General features: G+C 32.9%; 1 protein-coding gene and 1 pseudogene across 1 annotated transcript; both read left to right on the forward strand.

The window, feature by feature from the left end:
• The first annotated feature begins 251 nt into the window (after positions 1–251).
• LOC125829379 (amino acid transporter AVT1J-like) lies at positions 252–4,349 on the forward strand. The gene is made up of 3 exons (XM_049508606.1): positions 252–467; positions 2,269–2,876; positions 3,754–4,349. Exons 1-3 carry the CDS (start codon positions 329–331, stop codon positions 4,267–4,269), a joined length of 1,263 nt encoding a protein of 420 aa, XP_049364563.1. The 5' UTR covers positions 252–328; the 3' UTR covers positions 4,270–4,349.
• A 15,451-nt stretch (positions 4,350–19,800) lies between these two features.
• LOC125829378 (uncharacterized) lies at positions 19,801–20,409 on the forward strand (annotated as a pseudogene).
• Positions 20,410–21,310: the final 901 nt, after the last annotated feature.

Genomic DNA, 21,310 nt, shown 5'->3' on the forward strand with positions numbered 1-21,310 from the left:
GACGTGGTAGTAGTATTTTTTCTTTCGTTCCTTTAGATTGATCAATTAATAATTCACAATATATATATATTCGTCACACAATTATCCTAGGATGAAAAATTGAAAATTTAAAAATTATCTAAAAACAAGACTGCTTTATTTTTTGTTTTTTGAATTGACAGGTTAAGTACACGTAATTTAAGACGCATTGTCATATCTTATCACATAAAGAGTCAATTCTGGTTGCTTTTCACCCACAAGAAGTGTGCTAACTCTCCACTACTTCTTCTTCTTCTTCTTCTATTTGATTTGATTTTAGAACAAACATAGGAAGAAGAGTTAATTAATTATGGAGCCTAAATCAGATGATGGCTCCTCAAGTATAAGAGTGCGTCTACTATACAATGATGGCAGAATTGAAGATAATACTATTTCAGGACCAACTTCTTTTTCAAGAACTTGTTTCAATGGACTCAATGCTTTGTCAGGTTCTCCACTTACTAGCTTCTATTCTTCTTCTATTCAATTATAGGCGGAACTAGTTTATTTATTATGGTTCGACCTATCCCCATAGTTCTGATCCAAATTCTTTATTTATATTAAAAAAATTATTAAATATGTATGAGTAGAAGTAGGAGTGTACAAAATTGAACCGAAAATCGAACCAAACCGCAAATCAAGTCAAATCGGAAAAAAAACCCGACTAGTGGTTGGTTTGACTTGGTTTGGTGTTGAAAAAAAAATCCAACTATATTTGGCTTGGTTTGGTTTTAACTAAAAAAACCAAACCGAGACCAAACCAACCTGACATTATATATATAATTTTAAAATTTTATTTTATAAATAAAAATATTTACTTTGATATAATTTTTAAATATTTCTTATACTTTTTTATAGTTTTTATCTTTTAATATATTATTTCAAGTTTAAAACTTAAAATTTTGAATAGTTCCATAAAGATTATAGTCCATAGATGTTGGTAATTATAATAAAACTTAAATCAAAATCAAATTAATACTAATGCAAAATGAAAATCAATTTAACACTAAGAATGAAAATAATATTGAATATTTGTTCTTTGGTTTTACATTGGTTTATACAATTAAAGTACATAATCCAATTTTAATTTTCTTTAACATTTAGTCATGTAACTAATACTTATTAAACTTATTTTAGCATGATTTAGTACTTTTAAATTATGATGATTTTCATTATGACTTGTTAATTTGCAATATTTGTTTTACGCGATTTCATTATTATTATTATTTTTGAATATTTTAGTGTCATTAATTATATTATTGTTTGTGTTGTATTCTTAAGAAACACCTTAAATAGTTGTATTTTGGTAGGACTGGAGAAAAATATTTGAAGTACAAGTAAATTATATGTTTGTATGAATACTTTAGTGAAAAAATCCGAAAAAACCCGAGGTTGAAAAACCCGAATTTTATTTGTTTGGTTTGGTTTATAGATTTAAAAATCTGACACAAATGGTTTGGTTTGATATTTGAAAAACCCGAACCAACCCGACCATGTACCCCCCTATATAGAAGATTGATATATTTAAATATAGGGTTCTTGTGAATGAAGAAAAAAATTGACAAAAAACAAATATATTTGAACAAAGGTAGTTTACATCAACTCGGATTTGTCGTTGATTTATTATTCCAAATTAAAATTATGAACGAAAAGGAAACAAAAAAGCACTATTTAAAATGACAACGTATGGAGACCCAAACTTGATAGAAATAGAAGTAAACCTTACCCAAAAAAATACGAAAAAGCTCAATAAAGTATGAAATTAAATAAAAGTTTCTTGGGCAGTGTGAAATAAATAATAATTACAACTTGGACTTTTCAGAAGTGGTTTAAGTTTTAAACAGTTGTGGTTTTAAAAGTATTAAAAGTGGTTTTACTTTTGAGGGTAATTTAGGTACACGAAATAAATGAATTTACCCAAACGTCCTTAACTTTTCACCAAAATTACGAAAATACCTGATTTTTGTTGCTCGTGTCATTTCGTGCCAAAAATCTCTCTTGCCAATTATATTTTCCGTTTGACAATTACAAAAGATAAATTTGTCTTTTCAAGGTTTCGATTATTGGCTGATTGAGACATTTCTTAGTATATTACTACTACTATTATATTGTTTCTTTTCCGTCAGAATGACTAACATACGTACTATTAATCACTACTAAATAAATTGGGAGAGAGAGAGAGAGTGTATAGTAATCTTAGTTTTTCAAAGGCATAATTTGTAAATAACAATTAGATGCTTTTTTGGTCAGGAGTTGGCATACTTTCAGTACCTTACGCATTAGCATCAGGAGGATGGTTAAGCTTAATATTTCTCTTCATTATCGCTATATCAACCTATTACACTTCCTCATTAATTCAAAGATGCATGGACATTGATCCAACCATAAGAAATTACCCTGACATCGGGGAACGCGCCTTTGGAACTATGGGAAGAATGCTCGTCTCCACGACGATGAACGTTGAACTTTATATGGTTGTAACAGGTTTCTTGATTTTAGAAGGAGATAACTTGCAAAACTTATTTGGAGACCACATACAACTTCAAATATTTGGACTTGAAGGAAAACAATGTTTTGTGATTATTATAAGTCTTATTATTCTGCCTACAGTTTGGTTGAACAATATGAGCATCCTTTCTTATATATCTGCAACTGGAGTGCTGGCATCTATTGTGTTACTTGCATCTATTTTATGGGCTGCTTTATTTGATGGCATTGGGTTTCAAACAAGTCAAACTCACTTTATTAATTGGAAAGGGATGCCAACTGCTATTAGCCTCTATGCCTTCTGTTATTGTGCTCATCCAGTTTTCCCAACCTTATATACTTCCATGATAAATCCAAAAAAGTTCTCAAAGGTAACATCACTTTTTTCTATTTTTAGTATAATTTGACATGTTAAAACATATCGTCTGTTTTACTTATTATAATTTGACATGTTATAACATACGTAGTTTAACTTGTTGTAGCATGTTGTTTATTTTATTTACCATGTTACTAAATTTACTAACTATAGAAATGACCCCTTTCGTGTCAATTTATGTGGCACTAGCCGATTTGATGACATTGAAATTTGTGGTCTATGATATTATTATTTATGTTACTATAAACTATTTCATTAAGAGTTAAATTGTTTTTAATTGTAAAAATCAATATTTTTTTAGACGGATTTAAAAAGAAAAGTGTGTTACATAAATTGAGACTGATGTTGTAATTTGTAATTATCTTTTTAGGTGACTTTCATAGTCTAAAATATTATACTTCTAGGAAATTAAATTTTTTTCGGATGACTTATTATTGGAATTAAAATATTATATTTATTTATATGTTTAAGAAAAATATAGATATTTCCACAATTAGGTGATAATGTATGTATCGAACATAAACTGTTACTTTTTGTCTTTTTATATGCTGAGTAGTACTCCTCTGTTCCTAATTAATTGTCTATTTTTTCTTTTTTAATTGTCCTTAATTATTTGTCTATTTTGACAAATTAAGAAAAGACAATTTTTTTTTACCTATTATACCCTCAATTAATTACTTTGAAAAAGATAAACTTTTTGAAAATCTTAAGTTTTTAATTTATCTACTTCATAATTAATAGGGATAAAATGGTAAACTCACAATGCCAATAATTGTTTTCTTAATAGGTGTGTCAATTCAAAAGTGGACAAGTAATTAGGGACAAAGGAGTACCTACTAATTAATTTTGTTGCTAAAAATCATTACTTGCAGGTGATGTTTGTTTGCTTTCTACTTTGCACCATCAGCTATGCATCAATGGCTATTGTTGGATATCTCATGTTTGGTCCAAGTGTACTTTCCCAAATAACCTTAAACCTCCCCACCAATAAAACCAGCTCAAAAGTTGCAATTTACACCACACTAGTCAATCCAATTGCAAAGTATAGCTTGATGATAAAACCACTAGAAAATAGTATTGAAAATCAACTTCCAATTCATTACAAAGCAAGGGTATGCAGCCTACTTATAAGAACAGCTTTAGTAATTAGTACTGTCATTGTAGCATTAGCTATCCCCTTTTTTGGATATCTCATGTCACTTGTTGGAGCATTTTTGAGTGTTACAGCTTCCATAGTACTACCATGTTTGTGCTTCTTGAAGATCTCTGGGATTTATCAAAGACTAGGATTTGAGCAAGTATTTATAGTGGGGATTGTGATAATGGGCATAGCCATTATGCTTGTAGGTACTTACACTTCTGTGTTACAAATTATCAGTCATTTGTAAGTGAAATATTTCACATACTTACTTTTCTCATGGATTTGATTTTTATATAGATGTCCTAATAACTACTCTCTTCCTTTTAATTTGTGCGTCTTACTTTTCATTTTATTCCGTTTAGAAAACAATGTTTTTCTTTCTTTCTAGGAAATGTTCCGACTCCCAACACACACAAGTGTATGTGGTCATCCAAGTAGTACAGACTAATTTAGTCCGAATATCTTACCCAAGACTTGTGATTTAACAAAAATTAAATTAACCTAGAGAGAAATTTGAATTTTATTTATTTCTATGAGTAAAATTTAAAGACAGAAAAAACAAATAAATGTTGTAATCACAATTCGAGAGAGATTCCAGGGTTACAACTTTGTTTCACAATCATGTAAAGCATTTGATTTCATCGACTAGTTTATTTATCCAGTTGTTGATTTACAGGGTTAATAACAAGATTATCATCTTCCAAGCCTCCAATTGTCTATATAGATTGAGCTAACACCTACATCATTGAGCGGGGATATAAAAAATTACTCTTAATGCATTTATATCTGTTAGGCAAAACTATAATTGTATAGTGATCAGAAAATATACTCTTTCCTATAATAGGTCTGATTTTACATATTATACATATCTAACAATATATACTCCTTCCTAGAATAGAACTCTAACCTTACAATTGTATAACTATACGTATTTGTTTTCTATTGTATCATTAAATTAATAGAGAATACTATTTCAGAAAATCTTACGTCCCTTTAGCATAGTATCAAGAACCATCGTTTAATTTTTTTTCTCGTGCTCTCTGCTTTCTCTACACAGTTGCCTTGCTACCTTCTTGTGTTCCTCTTGTCTTTTTGTTTCTTTGCACAAGTATCCTGTAACTTATTTTTCTTTCTCGGTTGTACTTTGTCTATTCAATAAATTCACAATCATCCTCACACGATTTGCTCTCCACAAAACTGGATCATGGAAAGGTCCTTTTTGGGTGGTTTGATGGTTCTGCTTGTCACACCCCGTTTCGCACACGGAAGGGTATTTCCACTTTAAGTGGCGGTATTGACTAGGGATTATTTTTAATTTTCAGAGTCGCCACTTGAAATTGAGTTATGGTGTTCCAAGTCACCTTTTCTTTTTAATCCCTAACCAAAAGGAAATGATTCTATATTTTGGTCTACGAACCAGAAATTTGGGTAAGGAATTCTGTTGACCAAGAGGAAGATATTAGGCATCCCTCGAGTCCCGTGGTTCTAGCACGGTCGCTTTTATTGACTTATACTTATGCTAAATTATTATTATTATTATTTTGGATACATTATTATAGGCCATGGTTTGCTTATTTTTTTATTTGTTGAATTTTATTAGTTTGAACTTAGATGCATAACCGCATTCTTGGTTTTGACATTTAGAGGCATAACTGTCTTTTTCTCTTGAGTACCTCACACCTAATAATCTCAGTTTGCACCTCTTGGTTTGAATTAATAAAAATAATTATTAAAACAATTTGGCCAAGGTGCGTAACCGCATCCTTGAGTTTTTAACTATCTCAAAAAGATGTGGAACCACATTCTTAATTGAGATGAAATTTAATTACTATTGTTACATGAACTAACATAGATAAAAAAAATATTTTTTAATACATAATGAGTTATTCTTATAATGGTTGTCAATATACTACATTAAAAATATTTTCTTAAATATTAGAATAAATAGTTTGAACATTCCAAAGATCTTCATTGTTTAGCGATATGTAAGATTCAAATAATTATATTTCAACATTATAATATCAAAATTAAACACACATAAAGTTCGAGCAATTTCATAACATTGAAGTCAAGTCTTATATAATCATGAAATAAAACTATACAAAATTAAATTAAATTGAGTGTTACCTCTTGTGAATATTATTCACGAAAAGAAAATAATCCTAATAAAGAACCACAAACTCAAAATCAAGAAAGCAAACCTCGTATTCAACATTTGTTTGTGAGTGGAGGAAAAAAAATAATGCAAGGGTAATTTTTCTTTTTCTTCTTGAATCTGTTTGCTGCCCAGATGAAGGGGTGTATAAATATGTGGAAATTGGAGTTTAATGGTAGTTGGTGTTGGAGGGTCTGTTGTGAATTTATTTTTTTTAGCTTGTGCGTGTGTCTGTTGTGCCTTTTTTCATTTGCTGATTTTCTTCTTCTTTCTTTTACTGTTGGTGTGCGTGTGTGTCGTGCCTAGGAGTAGTGTCCGTGTATGTATCGGTTTCCTTTTTTCCTTTTCTTTGTAATATTATAATTAATGAACTCATAAAGACCCCTTTTTAGAGAAAATAAATAAATAATTAAAAGTAAAAATAAAATACATGATTATCTTCGGTATTTATACTAAATTTAAACTAACGTTATGTCCATGTCATATAAAATAACTGGAACCTTTTGTTTTTGGATGACAAAAATAAATGCTATCAATAAATGCATTTTTGCTAATGAGGGATGATTTACTTAATCAATTTTGAGTTATGCTCGTACGAATAATACACATATATATTAATTAATCAATTAAATTCATAAGAATTCCTGAGTCATGTCTTGGCTTAATAAGGTAGAACGAATAAAGAAAAATATTGGATCCTAGCCAAGCAAAAGCAACTATATGTTATCTACGTTTTACTCGATCTAAATTTAACAATATAAACATTTAAATATATTTCAATATTATAGCATTAATAATATTAACGGGTTAAACACATATGAAATCTGAACAACTTCCATATATGGGATAGAATTCTTGCACAATCATGACATAAAATTATACAAAAATAGAATATAAATAAATGTTACCTCTTGTAAAAATTAGGTCACGAAAAGAAAGGACCAACAATCAGGAGCCACAAACTTAAAACTGCGAAAATAGACTTCGAGATCTTCAATCACAAGGTGCAAAAGTACGATGTATATATTGTTTGCCGAGATTAGTGCATATATCTCTATGTGTGTGTTTTTTCTTTTTTGCCTATGTGTTCTATATATAGGATATATTTTCCTAGGTGGGTCCTATTTTGTTGTTGTAGTGTCATATAAATAGGAGGGGGGGGGGGTTGTATCGTGTGGGGTGTGGACTGTGGAGGAAAATGTAAGGGAATGGGAGTGTGGGGTGGGTTTTGTTAGATTATTTAGGTTATTTTTTTTATGTTAGTTTTAGTTTTATTAACTATACATATAAATAATAAATTATACTAAAATATCAACTAATTAAAACAATATTAAAAATTATAACTGAAATTTAAAACTCTATCCCTTCATATAATTCTTAGGCACAAAAATAGAAACTGATTTTTATATATTTATTTATTTTTCTAACAATCTTTGACTCATTCCTGCATGTTTTATGATATTAAAGCAAAGCAAAATCACATACTACTTTGTTTTAATCACAATTATTAATAATGTAAAAATACTCTTAAAAGATTATTATCAAAGAAAAAATATTTTTTTTAAAATGTCCAACAAGTTTAATATATTGAAAATATCTTTTCTTTTTGTTATTTTCAAATCTTTTAAAATAATCTTACTAAAATAAGACAAAAATCAAAATATCTAACTTAACCTAGAAAAAATATTTAAGGAATAAAAACAAGTGTAAAGCCTTATGTTCGGTCAAAAATTACATGTCTACAGTTTGCCCCTCTTTGTCTGGAAATACGAAGAGTTTCTAGATAAAGAAGTAGACAACGCAACAAAGTTTGACCAGACACTTATTTGAGAGGAGAGAGAGGAAAAAAAATGTGTGACCGAGTCCTTGTTTTGGACAGCCTACATATCCCGGGTTATAAAGGAATCAGGTCAAGTGTAGTTCAAGAAGATGAGGTGATGAGTTGGAAGTCAAGTGAGGTCCCCTCGAGGCTCCAGTTTGCGGCTCCCATTTTACATGAAAAATGAAAGACAAGAGTTAAAACAAAATACATGTGCAAGATCCCATCTATGCAACTTCTCTTAAAACTTGACTGGGATCTTCATGCTTCTCGAATTTTGAGAGATTGATTCTCATCTCAAATGAGTTCAAAGGTAAATGCCTTTCTCCGGGTAGGTTCCTTTTACTCGTACTTGGTTATTGATTGTGTTTTTTAGATTGAGCTCATGCTTCTTCAATTGAAATTGAGCTTGAAAGTTAGACTCTTTTCCATCTAAGATCTTGAGCTTGAAATGTGGATTGGCCCCATTCTATCAATGGATTCCTGAAATTAAAATAAACAAAGAAATAACACAAAATTTTGCCCCAGTTTAATCAAAGAAAATTTTGTGAGAGAAATAAAATATGGTGCTTAGTTTTGAATCGAGACTTCGAACGACTCAAGCTTTGTTGCGATGTACTCTTCAGAGGGCTTATGCGTATTTACACCAACTCCATTCCTCATGATGAATTGGTTAAATTCGATTATGTTAGTCTAGTCCCATTATCTATGAGGGTCCTGCTAGTCCCATTATCTAGGAGGGTCCTGCTAATCCCATTATCCAGGAGGGTTCTGCTAGTCCCATTATCCAGGAGGGTCCTGTTGATCCCATTATCCAGGAGGGTCCTGCTAGTCCCATTATCCAGGAGGGTCCCGCTAGTCCCATTATCCAGGAGGGTCCTGTTGATCCCATTATCAAGGAGGGTCCTGCTAATCCCATTATCCAGGAGGGTCCTGCTAGTCTCATTATCCAGGAGGGTCCTGCTGATCCCATTATCTAGGAGGGTCCTGCTAGTCCCATTATCCAGGAGGGTCCAGCTAGTCCCATTATCCAGGAGGGTCCGGCTGATCCCATTATCCAAGAGGTTCCTACTAGTCCTATTATCCAAGAGGGTCCTATTGATCCCATTATCCAGGAGGGTCCTGCTAGTCCCATTATCCAGGAGGGTCCTGTTGATCCCATTATCCAGGAGGATCCTGCTAATCCCATTATCCTAGAGGGTCCTGCTAGTCCCATTATCCAAGAGGGTCCTGTTGATCCCATTATCCAGGAGGGTCCTGCTAGTCCCATTATCCAGGAAGGTCCTATTGATCCCATTATCCAGGAGGGTCCTGCTAGTCCTATTATCCAGGAGGGTCCTGCTATAATACGTTCAATAGACTAAAAATACAAACAAAACATTTGCCCCAGTATTTTATTTTTATATTTTTGTGAGTGTTATCCAAATTATTTGCGGAATATTCAAGAAAAGTAGATTCGATCTCTCAGGTAATTGCTATTTTGATATATATTGGCCAATTTCCTTGTAATTGGGTTTCACAAACCTTTATTGCAATGTTGTCATTTTGCTCTTTGTAGACTAAATTGAACATCTAGATTTTTTTTCGAATCTTTCATCTTGAAATAACTTGTACCCCTGCTTCAACAAAGAAAATTTGTGAGTTTAAAAATGTTGTGGTTGGTTTGTGGTTCTGCCTTTTGACGAGGATTGCTCAAGTACTTGTCATGTTTTACTTATTTTCTAACGCCCAGTGCTCGTTATTGATTGACTGTATTTTCACCCAAATTTGCTCATTTTGCGGGACTTAAATCCAACATCTACCTTTATTTCACGACACTCATTGTTTAACCTTAATTAAATCATGGACTTTTCTGAATCCAAAACTTGTCGACAAATGATAACTCATTGGCCTGATGTTTTGCCTTGTACAAATCCAGAGTTGGTAGCAAGTCTTGAAATGCTTTCTCACCTTCTTGACACAGACTCAACTCAAGGGCATATGAAGGAAAGTGATGAAAAGTGGAAGAAAAATATATATTACACAAGAATAGAAGAAAATGATTCAAAGAAGGATCTCTTTTAGAGAGGAGAAGAAAGAAAACTTATCTGAGTGTGGTAGCCGACTCTATTGATCATGACATGCAATTTGAATTGATTACCCAATTTGCCCATCCAATTATTCATCAACCATTATTGATCCTCTAATTTTTGATGTGGGGTCGCAACCTTTAATGAAGTCATAACCAATTTCAAACTCTTATTCGCCTTATGATGTCCATGAGGGTTTTTTGCCACTAAGACTCTTTCATTTTGATTCCTTCAACGCATATTCGCCTTATGGTGCCTGTTAGGGTTTTCACCAACAAAACTCTCTCATTTTTATTTATCTCAACTAACATTCGCCTCATGATGCCCAGTTAGGGTTTACACCAATAAGACTCTCTCATTTTTTTTTTCACAGCTCACTTTTGCCTTACGGTGCCCACTTAGGGTCTTCACCAATAAGACTCTCTCATGTTTTTTAGTTTTTTTCACAGCTCACTTTCGCCTTATGGTGCCCACTTAGGGTCTTCACCAATAAGACTCTCTCATTTTTTATTTCTTTTTTTTTCATGAAAAGGAGTATGGTGTCATCGTTCGTACCCTTAGGATACTTACTCTTGACATTTCAAAGGTTGACCCAAAGGTCTCTCTTTGCTTGAAACCCAACTTTTATACAAGGTTAGAAAGAAATGACAGGATGAAGGCTTAAATACGGCTTTAAATAATGGGGTTGACTTTTGCTTTGGGATAGAAAAATAAATAAATAAATAAATGAAGAAGAGAAGCAAGGAGGCCTGAATTTTACTCAAATGGAAGCTCTAGATTTTAGTCAATGCATAAATAATTGCGCTCTAACGGAATTAGAGTGCACAGGCAGTAGATTTACATGGTGGAATGGAAGAATTGAAAGGGAGTGCATTTTCAAGAGGCTTGATAGAATCTTGGGTAACCAAAAAATTTTCAACCGGCTACCAACAAGTGCAGTTCAACACTTAGTGAGGTAGGGTTCTGATCATGCCCCTCTTCACCTGGTTTGCAACTCGGAGGAAGAGCCTATGGTGAAACCATTCAAGTTCTTAAACTTTTGGACAAAACATCCAGATTTTAAGAAAGTTATAGAGGAAAATTGGAAAATAGACTTTGTCGGGAATCCTTTCATTGAATTTCAGACAAAGATCAAAAAAGTAAAAGGGGCACTAGCAACTTGGAGCAAGACGACTTTTGGAAATATATTTCGACAAGTAGCCACGCTAGAAGATGAAGTAAGGGTCAAAGAAATTCAATTAAAAGTGAACCCAACTCTTGAGAATAGAGAAGAATTGAAGAAGTCAGAAGCGGAATTAAAAAAAAAATTCATGTAGAGGAAGAGTTTTGGAGGCAAAAGGCAGGAATGAAATGGTTCCAAGATAGAGATAGAAATACGAGGTTCTTTCATAATTATGTTAAATGAAGGAGAAAGAGGCTTCACCTGGCAGAAATACAAATGGAAGAGGGGGATATCGTCAACTCAAGTGAGAATATTGGGGCAGAGGCAGTATCTTTCTTTGAGAATCAATTCAAGGAAGAGACAGAAGATGAAGGAATGTTGAATGTGATACCAAAATGATCACCACTGGGCAAAATGAAGAGATGGGCAGGGTTCCTAACATTGAAGAGGTAAAACATGTGGTTTTCAATCTAAATGGTGACATCACAAGCGAACCTGAGGGTTTTTCGGGCATATTCTTTCAAAGTTGTTGGGATATCATTGGGGAAGACATAACAAGAATGGTTAAAGCCTTTTTCTGTGGGCAAGAACTCCCAAGGTTCATCACACACACCAATTTGATTCTTCTACCAAAGAGAGAAAATGTGAAAAGCTTAACATATTTAAGGCCAGTGAGCCTGTGTACGTTTGTTAGCAAGATCATTTCTAGAGTGTTACATGAAAGAATTGCTACAGTACTTCCAGGCATTATATCGAAGAATCAATTGGGATTTGTAAAAGGAAGAAGCATAACGGAGAATGTTCTTCTAGCACAAGAGATTATTAGAGACATTAATCTGAGAAAAAAGTTTCATAATGTGGTGGTTAAGCTTGATATGGCAAAGGCGTATGATAGAGTATCTTGGGTGTTCCTCACTAAGGTATTAAGGAGGTCCGGATTTTCAAAAATCATCATAGATATGGTCTGGCGTTCACTCACCAATAATTGGTACTCTGTGATGGTGAATGGAAAGGCCTTTGGGTTCTTCCAATCCTCAAGAGGACTAAAATAGGGTGATCCTTTAGCTTCAACTCTATTTATAATAGCAGCTGAGGTATTGACAAGGGGACTAAATAAACTGCATGAAGAGACAGATTTTAAGGGATACAAAATGCCTAAATGGAGTCCTCTTATAAACCACTTATCATATGCTGATGACACAATCCTTTTTTGCTCAGGGGACAGGAAGTCAATTGGGAAAATAGTGGACGTACTTAAGAAGTATGAGATGGTTTCGGAGCAACTGATCAATCTAAACAAGAGCTTTTTCTACCTACATGACAAGACACCTCTAATTGTAAGGGTAAGACTAAGGAGGATGACAGGAATAAGACATGGAAACTTTCCTTTCACCTACCTAGGTTTGCCCAGTGTACTATGGCAGCAAGAAGAAAGCCTATTTTGAAGAACTGGTGAAAAAAGTTAAAAATAGGGTGTTAATGTGGCACAACAAATGGTTATCTTATGGGGGGAAATTCATACTAATAATGAATGTGTTGTAATCCATTCCTATTTATTTACTCTCTGCTATGAATCCCCCTAAGAAAACTATAGACCAATTGCATCAGATTTTTGCAGGCTTTTTTTGGAGCAAAACAGGTGGAGGGAAAGGAAAACATTGGATAGCATGGGAGGATATGTGCTACCCTAAGGAGGAAGGGGAAATTGGATTCCGATCATTGCATGAAATCACCAAAGCTCTATTTGGAAAACTGTGGTGGACATTTAGAACATCCACATCATTATGGAGTAACTTCATGTGGAATAAATATTGCAAAAAACATCATCCTCTTATTACCAAAGGGATTGGTGCGTCTCATGTATGGAGGAAAATGTTGGAAGTTAGAGAAGTGGTGGACCATTATATATGGTGGCAAATCAAAACAGGAGAAACAAGTTTCTGGTTTGATAATTGGACAAAATAGGGTATACTACATTGAGGACCAGAATGTGGAGGAAGAAGAAGTAGAGGTAGGAAAGTTCATAGTAAATGGGGAATGTGATAGAAATAAACTCAGAGAATTACTCTCAGAAGAGATGATTGAACACATCCTAGAGAATATCAAACCTAAAGTAGAGGAATGTGCAATGGATAGGCCATGGTGGATGGGCAACTCTTGTGGAACCTTTACTGTGAAGTCTTCCTATGAGTGTTTAAGACACAAAAAAGAGAAAGGGTGGTGGTGGAATAGCATTTGGAGCAGGGGTGTTCCTTTCAAGATCAATTTTTTCTTATGGAGAAGTTGGAAAGGAAGATTAGCTACAGAAGACAATCTTCAAAGAATGAGAATTAGCATGGCTTCAAGATGCTATTGTTGCAACAACTATGAACAGGAGACAATGATTCACCTATTTCTAACAGCTCCCATAGCTACTAAGTTGTGGAAGCAGTTTGCTACTTGTGCAGGTATCAGAACTGATGGAGGACTACAACAAATACTCACACGGTGGTGGAAAGCAACAAATAAGCCTAAACTGAAAACAATCTTTCAGGCAATACCAACAATATTAATGTGGGAATTGTGGAAAAGAAGGAATGCAAGAAGAAATGGGAAAGAGGTGACATATGGGGAGCTTTATCAGCAGTGCCAAAATAGCGTTTTTCAACTAACAAAGACATTGTTCCCGTGGATTAATGTCCCAAAAAGTTGGGAAGGATTAGTTGAGGTCTTTAAAAGATACAGACCAAAACTACATTATCATGTTGTTTCTTGGAATAATCCACCAATGGGTTGGGTAAAATGTAACATAGACGGAGCAAGCAGGGGAAATCTGGGGGAAAGCTCAGATAGCTTCTGCATCAGAAATAATGAAGGTGATCTACTATATGCTGAAGCACAAAATATTGGACAAGGAACAAGTATGGAGGCTGAAATCAGCGGTATTCTCTGTGCTTTGAAATATTGTAAACACAACAACATTTATAATGTTGTTGTGGAAACAGATTTATTGAGTTTAACTAAGATGATTCAGAGAGAATGGAAAGTTCCTTGGAGTCATATAGGGGATATAGAAGACATACAAGTTCTACTAAGAGAAACAAATGCAAGAATCAGCCACATATTCAGGGAAGCAAACCAGCTAGCAAACAGTTTAGCCAATGAAGCTTTCAGGCAAAATGATAGGACAAAATGTCATAATTTTCAGCAGCTACCATCGAAATGCAGAAAGATACTGAGCGCAGACAAGTCAAACATTCCAACAATAAGGATAAAGGCAAGAAAAATCATAGCACAAGTTAGATAAACAAGAACATGATGTACATCAGATGCATTGTCTTCAACAGATTTCACAGCAATGTTATTTACAGAAGAAGAGTCTGCTAACAAAGGGCTTACACAGCTAAGAATACAAAGTTACCTAGCTAGAAAACAACAACTTACTTAAAGTTTTTCCATACAAAATGAGGTCCTCGAGCTTGAATAGGGAATGATAAAAGGAAAGGAGCTGATACACCAGAAGAGAAAGGAGGAAATCAGAAATGGAAAATAATTAACATACCTTGGTGAGCTGATGGAGGAGATCGGAAATGAAGGAAGAGGAAGAACACAATTTAGATACCCTATGTTTTGGGTCTTGGCATAAACGCCTAAAAATTGCATTTTTGGGGACTGAGCTCCTGTTTGGGACTGATCCTATTTGGTGGATCAGCATATGTTTGTACATAATGGATTATTGAATAAAAAGAGCTTAATGCTCCAAATTTAATTTAAAAAAAAAAAACAAATGACTTTTGCCCCAGTTTTTGCAAATATGAAATTTTAGATTTTTTATTTGGTTGGACCGAACCCCAACACCAGGGCTGCCTACGTATCTTACCAAAAGAAGAATCAGGTCAAATGTATTTCAGGATAGACTGTTGTTGTTTTTTTGTTTTTTTTTGGAAGAACCAAAGAAGTGGAAGGGCCAAGGAAGTAAATTAGATCTCAACGAGGGTAACAATATGTGACTTAATACTTAGACACAAAACCAAGAATTTCCATTACATCAACCTTCAAAATGTCAAGTCCAAACATGAGGGTTTCTAATACCAAGAAATCAAATCATATATAATATTTTTCACAACATCAGCATTGATGACCATTTCTGTCATTTTGCCTTTTATATCTGCTAAGTAAAGAGCACCATTGGATAATACCTTCTTTACAATGAATGGTCCTTTCCAATTTGGAGAAAATTTGCCTTTGACTTCGGCCTGGTGTGGCAGAATGCGTCTCAATACTAATTGACCCTCTTCGAAACGTCTGAGACTCACTTTTTTGTTGTATGCTCGTGCCATTATTTTATGATACAATTGTCCATGGGATACTGATATTAATCGCTTCTCATCAATCAAAGTGAATTGATGCAACTGTGTTCTGATCCACTCATCATCATCAATTTCAGCCTCCACAATAATCTGTAGGGATGGAATCTCAACTTCTGCCGGTATAACTGCCTCAGTCCCATATACCAGCGAATAGGGAGTGGCACCCACTTATGTACGAACTATAGTGCGATAACCCAACAAAGCAAAAGACAACTTTTCATGCCATTGTCGAGAACCTTGCACCATTTCACGAAGTATCTTTTTTATATTTTTGTTAGCAACTTTTACATCCCCATTTGCTTTTAGGCGATACAGAGTTGAATTTCGATGTTCAATCTTAAATTGATGGCATGCCTCTTGCATTAAACGACTGTTGAGATTTGCAGCATTATCGGTGTGAACACCTAATTTTTGACCAAAACATAAAAATTTTACACCCAATTTTGATACTTAAATATTATTTTTCAGTAGGGTTATATTTAAAATAAACTGAAAATTACAACAAATTATAAGCTCACTTTATGTTTAAAGTTTAATAAAGAAAGCTTTTGAATTTAACGTATTTTGTTTAAATCTTTCAAATTTTATCTAGTCTAAAAAATAATAATAGTCGTTATATCATGGAAAACTAGAAAAAAATAAAATAATAAAAGATAAAAAGAAGAGTCCTAAAAATTTCAAATTACCTTACCTTTATCCTAATTATCCCCAACTTCCTTAACTTATTTGCTAAAAATCCTCCTCCCATTTAGTTTTTTTTTTTTTTTTTATTTTTTTTCTCTTCTATTTTTTTTCTTTTCTCCTCTTGCACGATCTTTTCTTCTTTTTTTTTTTTTTACACGTTTCTTTCTTTTTTCTTTTCTTTCTTTTCTGTTCGTTCTTTCTTTATTTTTATTTTATTTTATTTTATTTTATTATTATTATTTGTTTGTTAATATTATATTACTATTTTTCTTCCTTTATCTCAATCCTAAAATTCTCAACTAAATTTTAAATTAAAACTTATTCCTACTCCATCACGTTCCTTTTAATTAGCACCAGACTCACACCCCAAACTATTATAAAAACATACGCTCAGTAAAGAAAAAGAGATACACATACACAGAGAAAAAGAAATCACAGAGAGAAAAAGATAACAAAAAGTGAGTTTTATTTTGAAAATTAAGTCAGCGTTCAAGGTTTCACTCAAGGTTTCGGATTCGTGGCTCTTTAAAGTTAATATTAGCTATTAACTTTGGAAATCAGTAGATAGTAGCAGTTGTTTTTGTGGTATCAATTTTCGCAGCGAGGTAACTCTAAATTCTCGCATAATGTAGTTGGAATGCTCGTACGAAATTTGATTCCAATAATATGAAGTTTTCTGAGTCGCATGTTATTATTATCTACCATTGTTTGTGATGAATTTATGAATGCTTAGAAAAACGTAACCGTTTAAGTTTCTTGCTTTAGAATAATATAAAAATAAAAATAAAAGATGTATCATACATTTTTTTTTAATTATTGTTTTATGCTCTTTAGATGTAATTAATATTGAAATTGGTTTCGTGATATTTAATTTTGAATAGCTAATGTTTCTTGGACCTTAGTTTTCACTTAAGAATTTTTTTTTGTTGAAATTATTTGTAGACTTGTTAGATTAGGATATAAATTAGTGCTTTAGAAAACCTATGAGGAATGTGTTTTAGTCTTTTTTTTTTTTTTAATATATTATTTTTGATAAAAAAATAGTTTGACTTTAGAATAAATGTTAAGATGATTATCGCTTTAATTCGAATTATTAAGATATATAATTAAGAGGATATATGAATATTTGTTTAGAGATTTATGGTTAAAAAAAATAAATAATGAATAATTAAGAAAACTAATTTTTTTAAAAATGAGAAAGCATAAGAAAAAAAATAAAAATATAAACAGAACATACGTAAACTGAAAAGAATAATAATAAAAAATAGAGCGTAACAGAAACAAAAAAAAAAGAAAAGTTAAACCAAAAAGTAAGAAGAACAAAAAGAATAATAATAAAGAAAAATGAAACAGAAAACGTAAGATGATTAAAACAATAAAATAAAATAAACAACAAAAAAGAAGAAGAAGAAGACGAGAAACAGAGTGTCCAAAAAGAATAAAAAATATTAAAAAAATAAATAAAGGATAAAGTACAAAAAAAAAAACGTAAAAAAAAATATAATACAAAGAGACAAAACAAAAAATAAAAAAATAAAAAAATAAAAATTAATAAAACCAAAACGTAAAAGAAAAAAAAGTAAGGAAAAAAAATTAAAAATCAAGAAGGAAAAATCTTTCTAAAACATAGTCCTAATCTATTTAGAATTTCTTGCTAAAACTAATTCCAGATCACATAAAATTTTATTTCTACTTTTAAATCTAACTAAAAAAAAATACAATCCTAAAATACTCAAACTCAAAAAATCTCAATCCTACACAAATTCTAATTCCTAGCAATTAGATACCTATATGTTTTCTATCCACAATAAAAAAAATAAATAAATACAAATACATGAAAAAGAAAAGGAGAAGAAAAGAAATTACAAGACAAATCAAGATTTGTAAATATCCATCTATTAACTTTACTTTATTATGTTTGAATAAATTTATGTGATATACATTCTTTTTAATTAACGAAAATATATTAATATAATATAAATAGGTTTAAAATAAACCAAATAATGAGGTAAATAACTTTTATTATTAAGTTAATAATACAATATCCGAAAATTAATTTAAGTCATATATAGTCAATGAAGCGACCGTGCTAGAACCACGGGACTCGAGGGGTGCCTAATACCTTCCCCTTGGTCAACAGAATTTCTTACCCGATCTTTGTTCTCGCAGACCAATAAAAATAAAGAGTCAAATTTCCTTTTGATTAGGGGTTTAAATAATAAGGTGACTTGGAACACCAAAACTCAATTCCAAGTGGCGACTCTGAATAATAAAATAATCTCTTTTCAAAAATGTCACTTTAATTGGAGAAACTCTTTTTCTTTCAAAACATACTTAAATTAAAATAGTGAGAAAAAAAAAGGGGTGTGACAGATAGCGACTCCGCCGGGGAATAACCAGAATTCGAGCTTATAATATTGACTTATATATGACTATTTACTTAATTATTTATGTTTTGGATATTGTATTTGTTGGCTGAATGTGCTAATTGTTTACTTTTTTACTATTTTAATATTATTTGCATTGCATTATAACTGTCTTCTCTCGCGCCCCCCTCTGAGTCTTCTATAATACAATTATGGGAATTGCGACTGCGCACCCCACTTCTGTTAAGATAGCCAGTGGATCTTCGGTCCATGGTGAAGGATATTTAGTCATACATGTTTAGGATAGGGAGCACCCATGCACAAAGCCGGAAAGCACTGCTACCGGTACGTTGCTACTCCCTAACTCGAGTTGTTCGCTCGTTTTACAGCTAGTCTAGATACCTTGCTCCACAAGTTCAACCTTAGTAGAACTGAAACCTCCATACATGATATCCTTACTAGGTTCCGCTTTATCTGCATCATGTGCATTTAACTTAGCAAGACTCGGCATGGGGGCCAGGTCTGTCTAGGACAGGTACCTGTTCTTGAGACCATCATGTACATTTTTGTGCTACTTGTTGCATCATGTGGAAGACTATAACAAATGTTGACCGGCTTTAAATAATTGACTAAAAGAAGAAACGTCTATTTTTTTTCCAGCAAATAATTCAAGATAAACAAAGTGAAAATAATATATATATATATATATATATATATATATATATAACCCTCAATTGTATTCTCGTTTTATCAAAACATCAAGTTTTTACAACAAATAAAAATAAATATATAAATAAAAAAGGTTATAGTAAAAAAAATAATAAAAAATAATGCAATAAAATAAATTATTATATATATGTATGTCTTTAAATTTGTTTCAAATAAGGCATATCCACCTTCTTTTTATTTCTTTTTCTTTCTGTTCTTCATGATTCACTTGTCAAAATTATCTCTTTATCCGATCATTTTCTCTTAAACCAACCTAGGCTTCCCTTAAGGAAGGTCAACAAAAGTCGTTTTCGAAAGAATGACCACTTTAGGCATTCTGAGTCATTTTTCATATATATATATTTTTTATTATTTTTACTACTTCAACAAATGATTTCGAATTATCAAAATTTCATAAGTTAAATTTGGTTTTAAATCGCGAGTTTCTTTTCCTAACCAGGTAACCATGAAATCTATGAGATGTGATAAAGGACCAAGGGATGAAGCAGTCGAAATGGTTAATGATCCCCCAAAGTTCATGATCACGGATAAAACCCCACCACTACTCATGGCTTGGTGGAACGATATGCATGAGTTTAGGCGAACTGAGATATTCAAACATCTTGGTTTCCTCACAGTTATCATGAGATTTAGTCTTGACAGAGATTTGATCGAGGCTTTGATCCCTTTTTTACAAGCAATGTGTTTCGCTTTAGCAATTTTGAGTTGACGCCTACATTGGAGGAGTTGGGTGGTTTCACAGGGTTAGGCAAGGATCTCCGAAGCAAAACACTCATAGCCCCAAGAAACGTCAGCGGGAACAAATTTTTAGAACAAATGCACATCATCTATCCTCATAAGGAGTGTTTCGATAATGGGTTGGTTTCCTTAGAATTTCTATACTCAAGATATGGAAAGAAAGAAGGATTTTCAGACTACGGGAAACAACTTAAAAATGGGCAACACCTCCCTACTTGGGAAAAACATAGACAAGAAGCATTCATGGTGGCCTTTTTGGGAACCATGGTTTTTCCAAGAAGGGATAAAAAAATCAGTATTCGTCTGTCGGGAATAGTCGCTGTTATGATGAAGAAAAAGAAATCCACTATCTTGCCAATGATGTTGGCTGACATTTATCGTGCTTTGACTAAATGTAGAGAAGGGGAAGACTTTTTTGAAGGTTGCAACATTCTATTGCAAATGTGGTTTTTGGAGCACTTGTATCGCCATCGTTTTGCGACAGATTTCAAATCTGAATGGACGAATTATATTTTGAGCCACCCAGACAGGATGAAGGAATTAGTAGACAAATTGCCAAAAGGTGTCAAAGCGTGGAGACATTATCTTCTTAAACTAACTGCATCTGATATTACATGGAACTATCATTGGTTCCCTGCAAGTGAGGTAATTGTTATGTGTTCCTATCGTCCATTCTTTGTTCTGACAGGCCTTCGAGGATTCCAACCGTACATACCCCTTCGGGTGCTACGCCAACTAGGACAAAAACAAATCTTACCTAGGGCCGAGGATACACAGAGTTTCGTATGGGAGGTGTCGTCTGAAGATAGAGATCGAGAATCAGAAGCTCAGAAGATTTGGGGAGGTAGTCGAACTTTAAGCTCGAAAGCTATGGTAGACGATCGTGTTGAAGGAGAAGTAGACCCCTCATACCTCTATTGGTTCTTTGATCAAGACCCCTTCAAAGTAATGCCCGAAGGATCAGCGCGAGAACTTAGAGATCGAGAAGAGGAAATTGAAGTCAGAATCAAGCAAGCTCGGCTCGAGGTGGAAAGAAATTACAAGTCTACTCTGGATATCCTCAGTAATGATCTAAAGAATGCTAGAGAAGAGTTGGCTCAACGTGATGCAATATTCAAAGAAAGAGTTAGGTTGATTCAGAAAAGGGCTGAAAAAGAACATCAATCCACCATTCGAACCTATGGAGCAACAAGAGGAGGAGTATAAAAAAGAAAAGA

Source organism: Solanum verrucosum, unplaced genomic scaffold (genome assembly GCF_900185275.1).
Source record: "Solanum verrucosum unplaced genomic scaffold, falcon-dt-bn FXZP01000005.1, whole genome shotgun sequence".
NCBI classification, from domain to species: Eukaryota; Viridiplantae; Streptophyta; class Magnoliopsida; order Solanales; family Solanaceae; genus Solanum; species Solanum verrucosum.

Coding starts and splice junctions, on each gene's coding strand:
- LOC125829379 (XM_049508606.1), top strand. CDS start 329: ATGGAGCCTAAATCAGATGATGGCTCCTCAAGTATAAGAGTGCGTCTA. Junction 468..2,268: donor TGGACTCAATGCTTTGTCAG/GTTCTCCACTTA, acceptor TTTTTTGGTCAG/GAGTTGGCATACTTTCAGTA. Junction 2,877..3,753: donor ATCCAAAAAAGTTCTCAAAG/GTAACATCACTT, acceptor CATTACTTGCAG/GTGATGTTTGTTTGCTTTCT.